The sequence below is a fragment of the Leopardus geoffroyi genome, chromosome D2 (assembly GCF_018350155.1).
Source record: "Leopardus geoffroyi isolate Oge1 chromosome D2, O.geoffroyi_Oge1_pat1.0, whole genome shotgun sequence".
NCBI classification, from domain to species: Eukaryota; Metazoa; Chordata; class Mammalia; order Carnivora; family Felidae; genus Leopardus; species Leopardus geoffroyi.
In genome coordinates this window covers 61,351,432-61,370,362 of record NC_059334.1, presented here as the reverse complement: position 1 = coordinate 61,370,362, position 18,931 = coordinate 61,351,432, and the positions used below count along the sequence as shown (strand labels likewise).

The window sequence follows — 18,931 nt, the reverse complement described above, 5'->3', positions numbered from 1 at the left end:
AAGACAGGAAACCATCGAAATCCTAGAGGAGAGCAACCTCTTTGACCTTAGCTTCAACAACTTCTTACTAGACATGTCTCCAGAGGCAAGGGAAACAAAGGCAAAAATGAACTACTGGGACCTACCTCATCAAGATAAAAAGCTTCTGCACAGTGAAGGAAACAATAAAACTAAAAGGCAACGATGGAACGGGAGAAGATATTTGCAAATGACATATCGGATAAAGGGTTTGTATCCAAAATCTATAAAAAACTTACCAAACTCAACAACCAAAAAACAAAGAATCCAGTGAAGAAATGAGCAAAAGACATGAACAGACACTTTTCTAAAGAAGACATCCAGATGGCTAATAGACACATGAAAAAATGCTCAACATCACCCATCATCAGGGAAATACAAATCAAAACCACAATGAGATGCCACCTCACATCTGTCAGAATGGCTAAAATTAACAACTCAGGAAACAACAGATGTTGGCAAGGATGTGGAAAAAGGGAAACACTTTTGCCCTGCTGGTGGGAATGCAAACTGGTGCAGCCACTCTGGAAAACAGTATGGAGGTTCCTCAAAAAATTAAAAATAGAGCTAAACTATGACCCAGCAATTGCACTACTAGGTATTTATCCAAAGGATACAAAAATGCTGTTTTGAAGGGGCACATGCACCCCAGTGTTTACAGCAGCATTATCAACAATAGCCAAATTATGGAAAGAGCCTAAATGTCCATCGACTGACAAATGGATGAAGACGTGGTATATATATTCACAATGGGGTATTACTCAATAATCAGAAGGAATGAAAGCTTGCCATTTGCAATGTGGATAGAACTAGAATGTATTATGCTAAGCAAAATAAGTCCGTCAGAGAAAGATAAGTATAATACGATTTCACTCATATGTGGAATTTTAGAAACAGGACAGATGAACTTAGGGGAAAGGAAGGAAAAATAAGATAAAAACATAGAGGGAAGCAAACCATAAGAGACCCTTAAATACAGAGAACAAACTGAGGTTGCTAGTGGGGTGTTGGGGTGGGGGATGGGCTAAATGAGTGACGGGCGTTAAGGAGGGCACTTGTTGGGATGAGCGCTGGGTATTATATATGTGATGAATCACTAAATTCTACTCCTGAAATCACTATTACACTATATGTTAACTAACTTGAATTTAAATAAAATTAAACAAAACAAAACAAAACAAAACTGTGGCAGGAACTCCCACTTGCTGCTGGAGGTCAGAGCAGCATATCCTTCTCTTTCCTGACCCAGGTAGCTTCCCACCCAGGAAACTCCAGGCAAAACAAGCCACCTTCATAGCACAAATGGGGTATGGTAGTCCCAGGAAAGGTCACTCCACAGCTATCAAAATATACCTATGAGTTCCCTTTAAAGCCAACCAGGCTTATGGCAAAAGAACCCCCACACCCACCAGCTCGTGGGGCTCTTACCTGACTGGAACACGTATCTGGCCAAGCCCTGCATTAGCTCTGCTGGCCATGTTGGGGGGGCAGACTCTCCTGTTTCTCTCTTCAGACGAAATGTCAATTCAAAGCCAAAACCACTAGGTCCGTCTGTTCCTGTAAATCTGAAAGGAATAAAAAGCAAATGTTTTTAGTTCAACTACCTTAAGAAAACACTGTTTTTAAAGTTCATTAAAGTTCTCCCCTATTTTTGGTGGCCTCGGCATCCAAACCCCTTAATCAGAGGACTCTCCCTCAACAGCCTGTAAGGAGCCACAATACTAGTCTTGCCCTCCGGCCAGCCACAGTACATGGGTATGACCTTGGCCCAGCCAATCAAATTCCCCTGGTGGCACTCTAAATTATGAGTTCCACATTTTGTGGCTCTGGAACATTCCTCTGTGTGATTAAGGCTCCATTACTGAAAATCTTCCTTATTCACACTCCGTATTCCTTTGAACTGTTATTAAGTACCTACTTAGTTAGCTAAGGATACAATCCTACTGTATGCTCTGTGAGGATGAGATCCTTCCTCCACTCTCATCTGTACTCTGTCCCACAAGGGTACATATAATCTTTGAGCTGGGCTGGCTGATCTCCAAACTCAGCAGTTGTGGACACATCCCCAGGCAGATTCCAAATACTGGGAAGGCCTGTATTCTTCCTGAAACCCAGCAAGCCACATGCACTCATCGATCGGCACATGCTCTTCCTGAAAACTGGCACCCTGTGTATACCTGTCAATCACTAGAATACGGGGGAAGTATGGTTTGCTCCCACTTCTCATCCCCAGGTGGCCAAGAATGATGACAGTTACTGCCTCTGTGGCCACACTCATCACAGTGACGATGAGGCAAGGGAAGAATGCCTGCTTCTGACGGCTAGGAAACACTCAGGGGCCCCAAGTCTTCAGGGAAGCCCCTGAAATGGACTTCTGCCAGAGAGGAAAACAATGTAGATGTGATAGCAAGGCCTGGCTGGGGAGTGGCATGCCCCCTTATGTGAGGGAAGAGTCCAGGGAAGAGTTCCTGAGAGCTCAGGAGGCTTGCCAGCATAGGAAGGGTTAAAAGTTAAACTATGTTCATGATATAATTTCCAGTAATTATATCTTGTACAAACATGAGCCACAATGATTATACACATGTAAACTCCTCAGCAGACAAATACAAACCATAAACTAAGATGACAGCCAGCACCTCCTTGCTAGACAAGCTACCGGAACAGGCAGTCCGCGGCAAGAATTCTGAAGGGAGGGTGATGATGTCCAACCCTGGAATCCTGCGTGGCACCTTTCCTTCATCATCATCCTCATCAGCCTCAAGAGGCCAGGCCAGGAGACTGGACAAAAAGAGAGTCCAAAGTCTCCGAAACTCAGACACCTTGCCTGTGTGCCTGGGTGAGCTCAGCCGTCCTGCACTTGCTGCACCAGGGAGATCACCTCTGAGAAGCCACATCCTCCAAAGAACTGAAAAGGAATCCGTCCTTAAAGTTGTCATGCTTGTGCCTAATTACATCTAAAGGAGGTGTCCGTGGTTTGCAACGTGGGAGACAGAATCCATTTTGATGAAATTCCTAGAATTTCAGAGACGAGACTAGAAGTTGTTCCGCAGGACACAGTATGAGCTATTTTCTTCCCCCGATGAGCTGTCAGGTTTGGGGGCAATTTGATGCAGGGGGGCTGAGGGAATAGCTAAGCAAGCAGAGGCCGGGAAAGCCACCTCCCTGCGGCTGCAAGCGTGAGAGGAGTGTGAAAATCCGAGGTAAGGCAAGACTGACTCAGAGTTAAAACTCCACCAAAGAAGATGGGTCACTAGGCCAAAGGGAAGATTTCAAGAAGCCTCCAATTAGAAGCAGCTTTGTAAAATGTATTAGACCATTATTCCAGGGCTTTCATCTTGGGCCAAGAAAAATACATGATTTCTAACCACAAAAACTTGAGAAACAGACAAAAAGAACATGTTCCTCAGGCTGCGCGATGGGGAGAACTCTCCGATGCAGAGAGAAATCATATGCATCCAAGCAACACCACCTCTCTAAGGAGGCTGTGCACACACACATGCACGTTGGGGCGTGCGTGTGCACACGTGCACATGTCCACCATCTGCCTGCACGAAGGGTGCTTTCTGGGCCAACTCTGTGGTAGGCAGGCCAGCCCTCACTTGGTTGGCTGGGAAGGACAGGCCGGCCAGATGGTGTCCACCTGCATTTGATTACCACCCACCAGGCTGGCTGGAGGCAACCTCTAAACTCTGAAACATGCGTTTGGAATGGCCCAGCCTCAGGATAAACACACAACCTGGAGCCTGTCAGAAGGTCTCTTTTTCAAAGCAGACTGCCGAGGCAATAGCCAAGTGACAAGGTCATTCAGTCTTTAAAGTCCCCCGGAGAGGCCTGGCTTGGTCTGGACTTCCTCACGTGAGCGCTTCTCCAGCCAAACCGGTTTTGTCTGACCAGAGGACGAAGCCCCTCCTAGGGGGTGGCTGTCTCTCACATCCTCTGAGAAAGAAAAGCATGAGAGGAAACTGGCACACGCTGCAGAAGGAGGAGGGAGTTGGGTCAGAGCAAAGAATGTTTCTAACACAGAAGGCTGCTAAAATACTAGCTGGTGGTAAAGAGGGCCAGTGGAATTTCTTCCTACGGAGATTTTAAAGGAATACAATACAGACTCTCCCCAATCTGGTAGGAGGGGGTGAGGGGTTCTAACGGTCTTGTTGCAGAAGGATGGTTGAGACCGTTTTCAGCTGAAGAACTTCAGATCCTGCTCACTGAGGTCCCCAGGGGAGAGGCTGGCTTTGTCCCAGCAGTTTGGTGAGCCTAAGAACGGATGTGGCAGCCTCAAGAGTAACACCAACCTATGCACAGAGAGAACCTGTGCCTTTAATCCCAGACACAGCTGCCCGGCACTGGAATCTGCCCCAAAAGCCTGCCCCAAGCACCTGGACTAAGAAGGTATCAGTCAGCCTCCAAGAGGCCAGAATGACCACTAACACCAGGCAGAAGATGAGCAGGAAACCAGGAGACACTTTCTGGAGGAAACACAGCAGCTGGGGTGGGCAGAAAAGAGCTGACCTAAAAGCTGGCATCTCACGCTCAACACTGTTAATAGGGAAATTCAAATCAAAACCACACTCAGGTACCACTTCATATCCTCTAGGATGACTAAAATAAAAGACAAGAACAAGTCTTGACAAGGATGTGGAGAAACTGGAACTCTCACACGCTGCTGGTCAGAATGTAAAATGGCAGAGCTACTTTGTAAGACAGTTTGGCAGGTCCTCCTAAAGTTAAACATAAACTTGCCATAGGACCCAGAAGCTCCACTCCTAGGTGTACACCCAAGAGATGGAAAATATACGTTTATACAAAAACTTGTACATTAACGTTCACAGTAGCATTATTCGTAATAGCCACGGAAAGTGGAAGCAACACAATGTATCAATGGATGGACAAACAAAATGTAGTATATTCATACAATGGAATAAAGAAGAATGACGTACCGATACAACACAGATGAACCCTGAAAACATGATGCTAAGTGAATAAAGCCAGATACAAGAAGCCACATAGTGTATGATTCCATTTATACAGAATGTCCAGAATAAACAAATCCAGAGACAGAAAGTAGATTAGTGGTTGCCAGGAGCTAGGGGGAGTAGAGAATGGGGAGTGACTGCTAATGGGTACAGTTTCTTTTTAGGGTGATGGAAATGTTCTGGAATTAAATAGTGATGATGGTTGCACAACCTTATGAATATACTAAAAAACCACTGAATTGTATACTTTAAAAGGATAAATTTCAGGGTATGTGAATTATATCTTTAAAAAAAGAAAAAAAGCTGATGTCTCAGGTACAACTAAGTGCTAGAGGAGGTAAGGCCAACCACACCAAGTAAGCTGGGTTTACCTGACTCTACCTATTAATAACCACTATGATTAACTGAATGCCTGTTAAGTCTGAGGCCTTGGACTAAGCACTTTTCTTATAGCATTTAATTTTCCAAGACTCACCCACTGTTATCTTCATTTTAACTAGCATGAGAAAAAGACACCAGAGAGAGTTTAAGTAATATTCCACATGTCACACAGCAAGCAAGTGATAGAGCTTGGACTTGAAGTCTGCCTGACTCCAAAGTCCATCCTCTTATTGTATGTGACCTTAGTGGGACATTTAACCTCTGTGCCTCACTTTCCTCATCCATTAAATGGAGATAATAACAAAACAGTCACTATATCAGAGTTGTTATGAGGATTAAATGTTAGAAACGACTTGGAATACTGTAAGCATTACATCACTTATGGTAAGTAAAAGGAGCCAGTCACAAAAGACTATACACTGGGGCATCTGGGTGGCTCAGTCGGTTGAGCATCCAACTTCAGCTTAGGTCACGATCTCACAGTTCCTGAGTTCGAACCCCACACTGGGCTTGCTGCTGTCAGTAGCAGAGCCCGCTTCATATCCTCTGTCCCCCTCTCTCTGCCCCTGCCCCACTTGTACTACCTCAAAAATAAATAAACACTTAAAACACATTTTTAAAAAGACCACATATTGTATGATTCCATCGATATGTGACGAATGATATAACTTGTAATATATAATACATATTATGTGTATATTATATAAAATGCCCAGAATAGGCAAATCTGTAGAGACAGAAAGCAGATTAGTGACTATGTAGGGCCAGGGGACTGAGGACAAACGTGGAGTGTCTGCTAATGGCTATGGGGTTGCTTTTTAGGGTAATGAAAAAGTTCTAAAATTAGATAATGCTGATGGTTACATAACTCTGTGAATGCACTAACAACCACTAAATTATACACATACATGATATATGACAAGTATGTATTATATATGACAGGTTTATGTTAGGTGGGTGAACTGTATGGTATGTTAAGTTATATCTCAATAAAGCTGTTCTTAAAAATTGAGAGGGAAAAGAAAAGATTGATAGTAAAAAAAATGACAAACTATAGATATATAGATATAGGTACAGATATATCTGCTGTAAGCATACAAGGAGATGTTCAACCTCACTCATAAGAGAAATGCAACTTAAATACAAATTAAAACAAGAGACACAATTCTCATCTATCAGGTTGGCAAAAATTAAGACGTAGGATATCATTCTCTTGATGAGGCTGTGGGCAAAGAGGTATTCTCATACACTGCTCGTGGGGATACAAGTTAGCACAACCGTTTTGGAGAGCAAGGTAGCAATACCTAACAAAATTACACATATTTTACCTTTTCTTAGAGAGAGAGAAAGGTTGCAAGTGAGAGAGGGTGAAGAGAGAGAGAGAGAGAGAGAATCCCACAAGGGGCAGAGAGAGAAGCGGGGCTCGAACTCACCCAATGTGGGACTTGAACTCACGAACTGTAAGATCATGACCTGAGCCGAAGTCAGATGCTTAATCCACTGAGCCACCCAGGTGCCCTATATTTTACCTTTTGACCCAGAAATCCCACTTCTAGGAATTTGTAATTGCAAAATAGCGGATACAATCTAACTGCCCATTCAAAGAGTATAGGCAACTATGAGGGAGAGCTAACAAACTGATATGGATACTGTCAAGTAAAAAAAAAAAAAAGTACTACAGTATACTACCTGTTGAGGAAGAAAGAGGGGGAAGATAGGAAAATATACATATATCTGCTCATTTGTGCAAAAAGCAACACAGGAATAATAAATCAGAAACTAATAATATTGGCTGTCTACAGGCAGTAGGCAGGAACTAGGTGGAAAGGACTGCAGAGCAGGGAGCAGGGACACTTCTCTGAATATATATCTTGGTGTACAATAGGTGCTCAGTAAAGACGAAATGAATGAGCTAACAGACTCAGGCAGCAACCCTTTCCATCAAGAATCAGCCTGACCCCAGAAGAAGTGGCCCCTGCTGGTCTCGAGATACTCTAATATCCAGTGGAAGTGCTCTGGCAATCCTATAGTGTAGCTGGCAACAAGCCTTATCCCTCTCACGTCACAAATGTGACCACCCACCTATCTTTTCAAGATGTGTTTGCCTACTGCCAGCCCACAGCTCAGGATGTTGCAACATACCTGAGCTGCACAGCAAACACTCTAGGCATTGTATAATTACACTCAGCTGTGCTCTGGGCAGAAAAAGTGTGCTGCAGGGGAGGGTTAGGCTGTTAGCCAGCCCAAGTATCCGGGGTCCTTTTACACCCCTCTCCAAAAAGCAGCAAACACCCACCAACCATCAAAAGACAGTTAGTTACGAAGAGTCATCACATAATCTGATCTACTGCTCTGCTGGGCAGTTTAAATTCCAGAACACCAAGTAGGAGCCCTGGTCAGTGTGCCCAGAAACAAATGTGGACAGGTCAGGGAACAGGAAGTGTATCTGGCAACTTCCTCTCATCCTTCTGGCCATCACCGGCCTCCCATGATCTGGGGAAGCTCCAGCTCTTGACCTAGTTACTAAAAACACTTCATCATGGGCCCCAGGACTCCGGTGTCACTGAAATAGGGTGACCAACTTGTCCTTGTTTTCCCAGGATTTCCTTGGCTTTAGAATTGAAAGCCTCATGTCTAGGGAAAGCCATTAATCTTGGGAAAATTGGGGCAATCACCCAACACTGAAGTGTCACTATCTGACCCACACAAAGCAAAATGTTGCCAAATTAGAAAGCGCCAAATATGCATCAAGAACCACCAAAATGTCAGCAGTGCAGAAAAGAGAGTCTCTGGAGCCAGGTGACCTATGCTCAAGTCCTGGCTCTACTACTTCCTGGCTGGAGGGCAAATCACCTATCCTCTCTGTGCCTCAGTTTCTTCATCTATAAAAATGGGGACATGAAGAATAAACCCTAAGGTAAACTATGGAGTATGGGTGATAATGATGTGTCCGTGTAGGTTCACCAATTGTAACAAACATACCATTCTGGTACTGGATGTTAATAGTCAGGATGGGGCACCTGGGTAGCTCAGTCAGTTAAGCATCTGACTTCAGCTCAGGTCATGATCTCACAGTTCACGAGTTCGAGCCCTGTGTCAGACTCTGAGCTGACAGCTCAGCGCCTGGAGCCTGCTTCAGATTCTGTGTCTCCCTCTCTCTCTGCCCCTCCCCTGCTCGTGCTCTGTTTCTCTCTCGCTCTCAAAAATAAATAAAAATATTAAAAAAAAATAGGGAGGCTGTGCATGTGTGAGGGCAGAGGGTATACGGGAACTCTACTTCCACCCAATTTTGCTATAAACCTAAAAAATAAAGTCTGTTTAGAGAAAAAAAAAAAATAAAGTCTATTTTCTAAAATGGAGATATGAGGGGCACCTGGGTGGTTCAGTCGTTTTAAGCGTCCGACTTCAACTCAGGTCACGATCTCACAGTTCGTGGGTTCGAGCTCTGCTTCGGGCTCTGTGCTGACGGCTGAGAGCCTGGATGGAGCCTGCTTCGGGTCCTGTGTGTGTCTCTCTCTCTCTCTGCCCCTCCCCTGCTCATGCTCTGTCTCTCTCAAAAATAAATAAACATTAAAAAGAAAGACAGAGGGGCGCCTGGGTGGCGCAGTCGGTTAAGCGTCCGATTTCAGCCAGGTCACGATCTCGCGGTCCGTGAGTTTGAGCCCCGCGTCAGGCTCTGGGCTGATGGCTCAGAGCCTGGAGCCTGTTTCCGATTCTGTGTCTCCCTCTCTCTGCCCCTCCCCCGTTCATGCTCTGTCTCTCTCTGTCCCAAAAATAAATAAAAAAACGTTGAAAAAAAAAAATTAAAAAAAAAAAAAAAAAGAAAGAGCGTGAGTTGGGAGGGGCAGAGAGAGAGGAAGACACAGAATCCGAAGCAGGGTCCAGGCTCTGAGCCCTCAGCACTGAGCCCGAAGCAGAGCTCGAACCCACGAACCGTGAGATCGTGACCTGAGCTGAAGTTGGACGCTTAACCAACTGAGCCACCCAAGTGCCCCTAAAAAATTTTTTACTGGAGATACAAGTAGCTATCATATGGTAACTACTTAAATGAGTTAATATATATGAAACACTCAAAACAGTGCCTGGAATACAGTGGGTACTGTCTTAAGTGTCAGCTATTATCTATAGTAGTTCCCAGTTCTGGAAATTCACCCTAAGAGGATAATCTTGTATTTGGAAAAAGTCTTTTGCATAAATATATTCCGTGGTATTTATACGAGAAAAGAATTTAGAAACAGTCTAAATGTTCTATAAGCTGAGGTATTCTAAGTTCTGGTGCATGTTGTGGTGGGACATCACAGAGACATTCAAAATGAGAGTTCTGAAAACAGGAGGACTAATCTCTTAAGCTTTGAGAAGCCAAGGGCTTTGCACCTCTAACTGGTGAGGAGAGAAGGGAAGATTATGTCAGAACCCCACTCTAAAGCCTCTATTATTTGCTGTTCACCTATTGTTAACTATAGAATAAACGTATAAATAAAGTGGTCATGACACTCGAAGTCTTGTGAGTTGCTGATGGGAATATAAAATAGTGCAGCTGGAAAATAGTACGGTGGTTCCTCAAAAAACAAAATAAACATAAATTTATCATATGATTCAGCAACTCCACTTTTGAGTATAACCCAAAAGAAATGAAAACGGACTTACACAGATACCTGTATACCAATGTTCATAGCAGCAATATTCACAATAGTCAAAAGGTGAAAACAACCCAAATGTTCACTCACGGGTGAATGGATAAAGAAAATATGGTACATCCACACAATGGAATAGTATTCAACCTTAAAAAGGAAGGAAACTCTGACACATGCTACAACATGGATAAACCTTGAAAAGGTTTGTATCACTTATGGCTAAGTGATATAAGCCAGACACAAAAGGAAAATGGATGATTCCACTCATAAGAGGTACCTAGAGTAGTCAAATTCATAAACACATAAAATGGCATGATGGTTGCCACATCTCCATTAAAAAAGGAGACAAGACTAGCTAGAATAGGGGTGGGGAGAAGGAGGAATGGGGAGTTACTGTTTAACGAATACAGAGCTTCAGCTGGGAAGATGAAAAAATTCTGGAAACGGATGGTGACTGCAAAACAATGTGAATGTATTTAATTCCACAGGACTGTACATCTACAAATGGTTAAAATGGTAAATACAGGGGCACCCAGGTGGCTCAGTTGGTTAAGTGTCTGACTTTGGCTCAGGTCATGATCTCCTGTTCGTGAGTTCGAGCCCTGCGTCAGGCTCTGTGCTGACCACTCAGAGCCCGGAGCCTGCTTCGGATTCTGTGTCTCCCTCTCTCTCTGTCCCTTCCCCACTCATACTGTCTCTCTCTGCCTCTCAAAAAATAAATGCTAAAAAAAAATTTTTTTTAATGGTAAATACATATTTTACTACAAATGGTCATGAAAAAGCATGAAACAAAATTTAATACAAAATGTAGTTTGAAATATTTGTGCAGGGGCACCTGGGTGGTTCAGTCGATTGAGTGTCTGACTTCAGTTCAGGTCATGATCTCGCAGTTCATGAATTCAAGCTGCACATCGGGCTCGCTGCTGACAATGAAGAGCCTGCTGCTGATCTTCTGTCCCCTTCTCTCTGCCACTCCCCTGCTTATGCTCTCCCAAAAATAAATAAACATTAAAAATATATACTTTGGGGGGCATCTGGGTGGCTCAATAGGTTAAGCATCTGACTTCGGCTCAGATCACGATCTCTTGGTTTGTGAGTTCGAGCCCTGCATTGGGCTCTGTGCTGACAGCTCAGAACCTGGAGTCTGCTTCAGATTCTGTGTCTCCCTCTCTCTTTGCCTCTCCCCTGCTCGCACTCTATCTCTCTCTCTCTCAAAAATAAACACTAAAAAAAATTTTTTAATATATGTATTTGTGCATACACACACAATTTTATGTAAAAATTTTATGTAAAAATTTTATGTAAAAATACATAAAATATATGTATGTGTGTATGTTTGTGAAAAAGAAAATACAATAAAATTATTATAGTGGCTATCACAGTCAATTTTTCTTTCTCAAAGTCTTTGCATTTTCCACATTTTCTGCTGTTATAATCTCCGGTCTAGACTGTAAACCCCCAAGGACAGGGCTGTGTCTTATTACTACTGTTATCTGCCAGACTTCTCATAGAATCTGCTCGCTGAGTGTATATATTGGACATTCATGATATGACAGGAGAGGCCCGTGGGCAGTGCACCCTTTCCCTGGTGGTGGCTTGGATACGTCCATTGGTATCTGAAGCAAGGAATGCCGGGCCAGCTAAGGCAGCTGTGAAGGCTCTGCCTTGAGAAGGTGGTACCTCTAAAGGCAGGTCTAGGGACTGTGGCTCAGTCTCAAGCTCAATATTGTTATCAAAAGAAAAGGAAGAGTAGACCATTTGCCTCAGGAAACATAGGGCACAGGAGGCCAGGCCAGTCCAATTTCAGAACCAGGAGTGATGTCACTTCATTCCCTACAAAGGCTCCTCTTATCTCTTCTTCCCCCTTCCTCTTTCCCTACTCCCTCGTTGGGTCTTCCCTTCTAACCAGCCCTTCTTCTTGGAAATTAAACTTAGTTCCCAGCCTTTCTGGGTTGGATATTCTCTCCCAGAAGAATGGAGCCTTTAAATCCTATCCCTGGGAACAGACCTACAGACCTTTTCCTTTGGTGGCTTCCCTCCAAGGCCACATACACCCCCCATCCATATCTCTAACAGGCACAGGGCAAAGCCTAGCCTTAGTCCCAGCTGGACACAGAGATTACAGAAAGACCTCAACCAAAGACCTCCAGTAGCTCTGGGGCTCTGCAAGGAGACTACCTCTTCACCTCTGCCTCCCAGAGCATGCCAAATAAATTCAAGGGCCTCTCATCCAAACTCTGGCACTTGCTTAGAGCACCAAGTTTCTCAAAAGTCAATTTGCTCCAAAGTCCTCAGTGCTGCCCCAAACCTCATGATACCCTGGAATTAGCCACTGCTCTGTCCCTTATACACATGCAGAGAATATAGATTTGCTTGGCAAAAGGAGGGCACCATTGGAAAGCACTTCCTCAGGGAAAACAGAATGTGAGCATTTCTCTGTGCATGGTCTTTACCTGTCCCCTAGGGAACTCTGTAAGTGAAAAAAGGACAGAAGCCAAAGGCCCACTTCCTGCAGTTTCTGCCATCTCCTTACCACACGCAATCTCTGCAGATAACCACACAAAGTGGCTTCGGGCACCATGCCTCTGTTAAGGATTCCCAAATCTATCCCCAAACAAAGGAGCAGACTCTAACACCTCCAACTCAATATATGCAAATCTGAACTCAGTATCTTCCCAAACCTGGTCCTTCTCCATCTTTCCCTAACTGAAAAAGAGTACTGTCATGGTAGTCTATATAATGGCTCCCCAAAGATGTCCACATTCTAATCCCTGGAACCTGTATATGTTACCTTACATGGCAAAAAGGACTTTGCAGATGTGATTAAGTTAAGGATCTTGAGATGGGAAGATTATTCTGGATTACGTAGGTTAGCTCAATCTAAGCACATGAGTCCTTCAAAGAAAAGATGAGAGATAGAAGATGTGGAAGAATAGGCAGACAGGTGTGGTATGAGGACTTGGCCTACCCTTCTTAGCCATGAAGATGGAGGAAGGGGCATGAACCAAGGAATGAATGTGGCTTCTGGAAGATGGAAAAGGGAAGGAAATGGGTTCTCCCTTCAGCCTCCAGAATGGAATGCAGCCCAACTGACATCTTGACTTTAACCCGGTGAGACCCATGTCAGACTTCTGGCCTCCATAACTGTGAGATCATAAATGTGTATTTAAGCCACTAGCAATAGGAAACTGATACAGCCATGAAGCCAGAATCCTGAGTGTCATTGTCCAGTCCTGCCTCATTCCCCTGCATAGCCAGACAAGGAGTCACCAAGTTGTCACCAAGTTGTCCTTCCTCCTCAGCAACTCAAATCAATCCTCTTCTCTCCATCCTAGCTGCAATACCATAGGTTGGCCTTCTGCATTCTTCCCCTGGATGTCCATAACACTCACTGATCTGCTTCTTGCCCTCCTTAGTTATTTGCTCTGACATTCCCCAAAGGGAATATATCTCCCAGCTGCTTAAAAATCCTCTAAAACTCCCCCCACTAAATCTTCAGGAGAAAGTCCAGACCTCTCCCCAAACCTCACAATGACCTGGGTCCCATCCACCTCTTCTGCCGAACACTCTAAGCACCAAGCCTAATGAATGGAATGGCAGATATCTGGATACCCTAATGACCTTGCCTTCGAGACTCCACACAGGTTGTTCCCTTCTTCTCTGCCCTCTGCCAACCTTCAGGAAGGATCAGGTGTTAATCACCTTCTCTGCACCAGGTGTCTGAGCTGAATATTTTGTTTGCCCGTCCAGATCCATCCTCATTATAGCAGATGGATCCTGAGGTGGCACCTGTGATCTCTGTCTCCTGGTACTCATGCCTTTGTGGAATTCCCTCTCCCTGAATGACAACAGGACCCGTGACCTGCTTCTAACCAACAGAATATGGCCAGGTGATGGGTTATCATGCCCATGAGGATGTTACATTATATAAGACTATGTTTTGCTAGCAGTCGCTATCTCTGTTGTTGGCTTTAAAGAAGCTTCTGTAACCCCTATAGCTACAAGAAAAGGTGTTCTGCCAACAACCTGAGGGAGTTTGGAAGTAGATCCTTCCCCAGTGGGGCCTCAGATGTGAATGCAGCCCAGCTGATACCATGATTTCAGCCTTGTGAAATCTGAAACAGAACATTGAGCTAAGCTACGCCTGGACTCCTAACCCAAAGGAGACGTGAGGTAACGTGTGTTGTTGTAAGCTGCTGAGTTTATGATAATTTGTTATGCATAGAAAACCAATATACTCACCTTGCTCTCTGCCTTGTAAAGCTGACCTGTGTGGGGCTCCTAAGCCCTCTGGCTTCCAATTGGGTTCAGTCAGTGGGAGCTCTGACAGGAAATTAGAGGGAGGCAGGAGAGAGAGGCCAGGGCTCACTCTCGCACGACTGCCTAGGGCTGGCAATCTCCCTCGATAGAACATCACTGCTAAAGGTCACTCTGAAGAGGAACACCCTACACAGTTCTTTCTTTGCAGGTTCTCAAATCTCAATCCCTCCTCTGGTCCCTTCAGCGCTAGGAGAGTGGCAACCAAGCCAATCACTACACACTCAGACAATAAAGAATTACTATTTTCTTGGTTCACAAATGTGGACAGATTTTTCATATTGGAAATCATTTTCCCTATTATGAAAGGAGAACTATCATATACTACAAAAGAGGAAATTATATATGCTCCTTTACTTGACCATGGCTTTCTTGTAGGACAGGCGGTTGCTTCCAAAGCTGCACTCTTTTGTGCTTTGGCAAACATCTTGACGCATATTGCTTGTTTTCTTTTTTCCCTCAAATAACCCATACTGGAGGAAATCCATATCATTTGCTTGAGTTTAGGAGTCCCAGAATAAGAGATTTCAGAAGTTGGTCTATGAGCAATAAGGAAAGAAGGCATCATGACTAGGATCCAAGTGTGTGTGTGCATGAGTGCGTGTGTGTCCAAGACTGTATCATGTTATCATGTGTGGCTAACTTCATCCACCATTTTGTTCAGGGTCACCAAACTGGTAGGTCAAGAAAATGAGGCAGGCCACAGGTGTCGTGCAGCATTTCTGACACTGAGCAGCCTTTCTGCTCCTAGGTCCATACCATTACCAACACTACGCCATGACACCCAGCAACCCCCATGTCCCAAACAAATGATCCCATGACTACTGTTGACCTCCCACCCTGGAAGGCCCTTCCAGTCCAGGCTTATCTTCTCAAGTCCTCTTGTGAAAGCCCTTCTCAATTACCATGTCTTTAAGTGAAACTATGCTCTTTTTTCCCACAGTATGTTCTCTCAAAGCACTGTTTTATCTCTAATACAATTCTTTGTGTGGTCTCCCTTACATTTTAAGCAAGGGTCTCTCACATTATACTGTGGAGTCCTGCCATTCTTCTACCTCTTTGTAGTCCCCCAAAGTGACACACACTGAACACAGACCAATGCTGGGTACTTATTAGGTGGCAAAAGACATCGGATGACTGACTACTGGTGACATGCACACACTGAGACCAAACAAAGGTTTACTAACTACATTGAATCTGAGAAAAGAGGCAAAGTTTTATAATATTTAGAATGGTAGGTAAGGGGTAAGGAGGGAAATGCTCACCCAAGGTTATGGGCTGAAGGGCTTAGGCAGAGTGGTGAGCCCACCAACAGTGATCAGGAAGCGGGAAGTGAGGAAGGTAGATGTCAGAAATTCTTAGTCTTGATCTCCCTGGACCCTTTGGAGGTCCCAGGGTAGACTTAGGGTGAAAATTACACAAAATTATACTACTCTAGCATCCAGTAAGATGCCAGAGATGAGTCCAGCAATGTGGGCAAGAATATTGGTGGAGGAAGATGCCTGAGCTAACACAAGCCCAGTCCACTACTCCCTCGCTGCTCCTTGGGCAAGTTAAGTTCCACATGCCCCCATTTCCTGAGCTATTAAACTGGGATAAGGATACTTGCTTCAAAGGGCAGTTAGGAGGCTTAAAATGGGATGGTCCAGTGTCCAGCACCTAGCCAGGGCCCCCCGCCTCCCAGAGAAGCTAGTATTCATCCTTCCTTTGTTTAGTGCTCACTAGAAGCAGTCTCTGCATATCATTTCTCCCTTAAAACGTCAGCAGATGACTCTAGGTTCCCAACTTCTAGGCTCTGGAGTTTAATCAGCTGCATCCTTCAAGGGCTGCCCGTGTCGTCCAGCTTTGCTCAACTTGGACCTAAACATTTGCAAAGGTGACATTTTTATTTTTGAACAATTCACATTTACAGATACTTCATTAGCTGTTCTAAAATCGTGTTTGGTGACTTACACAAATACTGGGTAGTGAAACTTTGTACACTTCTTTTGAAATATGTTTTATGGTAATATTTTGACATAGCTAAGATTTTTTTAAAAACTTCCAGCTATATTATAGTAATTTTGTATAATCATAAGAAAAGAAAGGGAGGAAGGGAGAAGGGTAGAAGGAGGAGGGAAAGAAGGAAGGAAGGAAGGAAGGAAGGAAGGAAGGAAGGAAGGAAGGAGGGAGGGAAGGGCAAAATAACACCCGCCAAGACTGCATTCTCACACTGAGCTGGGAGTCTGATGAGGCCACGGGGCAGGGCAGCGGTCTCAGAGTTTTAACTCTGAGTAGTAGATGCTCTTTCCACTACACGGCACCCAACCAGATTCATGGAATGCATTTGCCTCACTCAAGTAGATGTTTCCTGAGATCCCTTGCTGGGAGCCAAGGACCACATTCCCAAAGCATTCCTCAAGTTTAAAAACAGTAGCTCACAGGACTGATTCAGCTGAGAAACCAGCCGAGTTCACCTGGCTCTCAACACTTAGGGCATTTAACTCTATCCCAGGCTTTCAGTGAACAAAGAGCTTCCCCAGACTGAGACACTGAGTCTAAGAAAAACACCAGGCAGTCAAAAGGTACAAACTTCCAGTTACAAGGTAAGTCCCAGGGATGTAATATACAACATGATGTCTGTAGTTAGCACTGCTATATGGTATATTTAAAAAATTTGGGCGGGGGGGGAGGGGGAGCCGGGGTGGCCCAGTCAGTTGAGCGTCCAACTTCGGCTCAGGTCATGATCTCATGGCTCATGGGTTCAAGCCCCGCGTCGGCTTCTGTGCTGATAGCTCAGAGCCTGGAGCCCGTTTTGGATTCAGTGTCTCCCTCTCTTCCTCTCCTGTTCACACTCTGCCTCTCTCTCTCTCTCTCTCTCTCTCTCAAAATAAATAAACATTAAAAAATTTTTTTTAATTTTTTAAAGTAAGCGTCATGCTTAGCTCCAACATGGGGCTTGAACTCATGACACCGAGATCAAGAATCACATGCTCTTACTGGGTGTAGTACAGAAGCCAATTTTGACAATAAATTATATTAAAAATAAAGAAAATAAAAAGAATCACATGCTCTTGGGACGCCTGGTTGGCTCAGTTGGTTAAGCATCTGACTTTAGCTCAGATCATGATCTCATGGTTCACGGGTCGAGGCCCCGCATTGGGCTCTGTGCTGACAGCTCGAAGCCTGGAGCCTGCTTCAGATTCTGTGGCTCCCTCTCTCTCTTCCCCTTCCCCTTGTCTCTCTCTCTCTCTCAAAAATAAATAAACATTAAAAAAATAAAAAAAACAAAAACAGTCACATGCTCTAACCGACTGAGCCAGCCAGACGCCCCGATGTGAAAGTCACCAAGAGAATAAATCCTATGAGATCTTATCACATGCATACACACACAAACACATATACATTTCTTTCTTTCTTTCTCTTTCTTTCTTTCTTTTCTTTCTTTTTTTATCCATATAAGATAATGGATGTTAAATAAACTTACTGTGATAATCATTTCATAAAATATGTAAGTGAAGTCATTATGCTATACACTCTAAACTTACACAGTTGCTGTATGTCAACTATATCCCCATTAAACTGGAAAAAATTTTATGTTTATTTACTTATTTTGAGAGAGAGAGATTGAAAGCAGTCATATGCAGGGGAGGGGCAGAGAGAGCAGGAAAGAGAGAATCCTAAGCAGGCTCCACACTCAGCACAGAGCCCGATGTGGGGCTCAATCCCACGAACCGTGATATTATGACCTGAGCCAAAGCAAAATATCAGACACTCAACCGACTGAGCGACCCCAGTGCCCCAGGAAAGATTTTTGAATAAAACAAAATAATTTTTAAAAAGGAAAAACACCAAGCCAAGAGCAGCACCTTTTCTGCAAGGTGGTGAAGCTCACAGTTCAGCCTCACTTAGTGGAGACCTACTATACATTCTCCCCTCTACTCCCAACTACCAGCAAGAAACCAAAAGGTTGCTCTCCAAGCCAGCTGGTGCTGTATAAGAATTCTGGGCCAATGAAGAGCCTAGTGCTTGGGTTTCTTGGCATCATTACAATAGCTCCCACTCTTGACTTTGGCTTAAACAACATCTATACAAAACCTTTTTAAAAATAAGAATAGATTGGGGCGCCTGGGTGGCTCAGTCGGTTAAGCATCCGACTTCAGCTCAGGTCATGATCTCGCAGCTCGTGAGTTCGAGCCCCACGTCGGGCTCTGTGCTGACAGCTCAGAGCCTGGAGCCTGTTTCAGATTCTGTGTCTCCCTCTCTCTCTGTCCCAACCCACTCACATTCTGTCTCTGTCTCTCTCAAAAATAAACATTAAAAAAAATAATAAGAAGAATAGATAAGGGGGGGCGCCTGGGTGGCTCAGTTGGTTGAGCCTCCAACTCTTGACTTCGGTTCAGGTCATGACCTCATGATTCATGAGATCAAGCCCCGAGTTGGGCTCCAAGCTGAACATGGAGCCTGCTTGGGATTCTCTTGCCCTCTCTGCCCCTCCCTGCTCACTCATTCTCTCTCTCTCTCTTGCTCAAAGTAAATCAATAAACATTTTTTAAAAATAAGAAATGATGGGGCACCTAGCTGGTTCAGTCGATAGAGCATGCAGCTCTTGATCTCCGGGTCATGAGT

General features: G+C 44.3%; 1 protein-coding gene across 7 annotated transcripts in view; it reads right to left on the bottom strand.

The window, feature by feature from the left end:
- The window catches only part of SUFU (SUFU negative regulator of hedgehog signaling), a 125,421-nt gene that overhangs the window by 87,312 nt on the left and 19,178 nt on the right, over positions 1-18,931 (bottom strand). For all 7 annotated transcript variants that reach the window (XM_045438725.1, XM_045438729.1, XM_045438726.1 and 4 more), the window contains exon 3: positions 1,447-1,583. In XM_045438725.1, the coding sequence (XP_045294681.1) occupies positions 1,447-1,583 (137 nt within the window). The remainder of the gene's footprint in view (positions 1-1,446; positions 1,584-18,931) is intronic.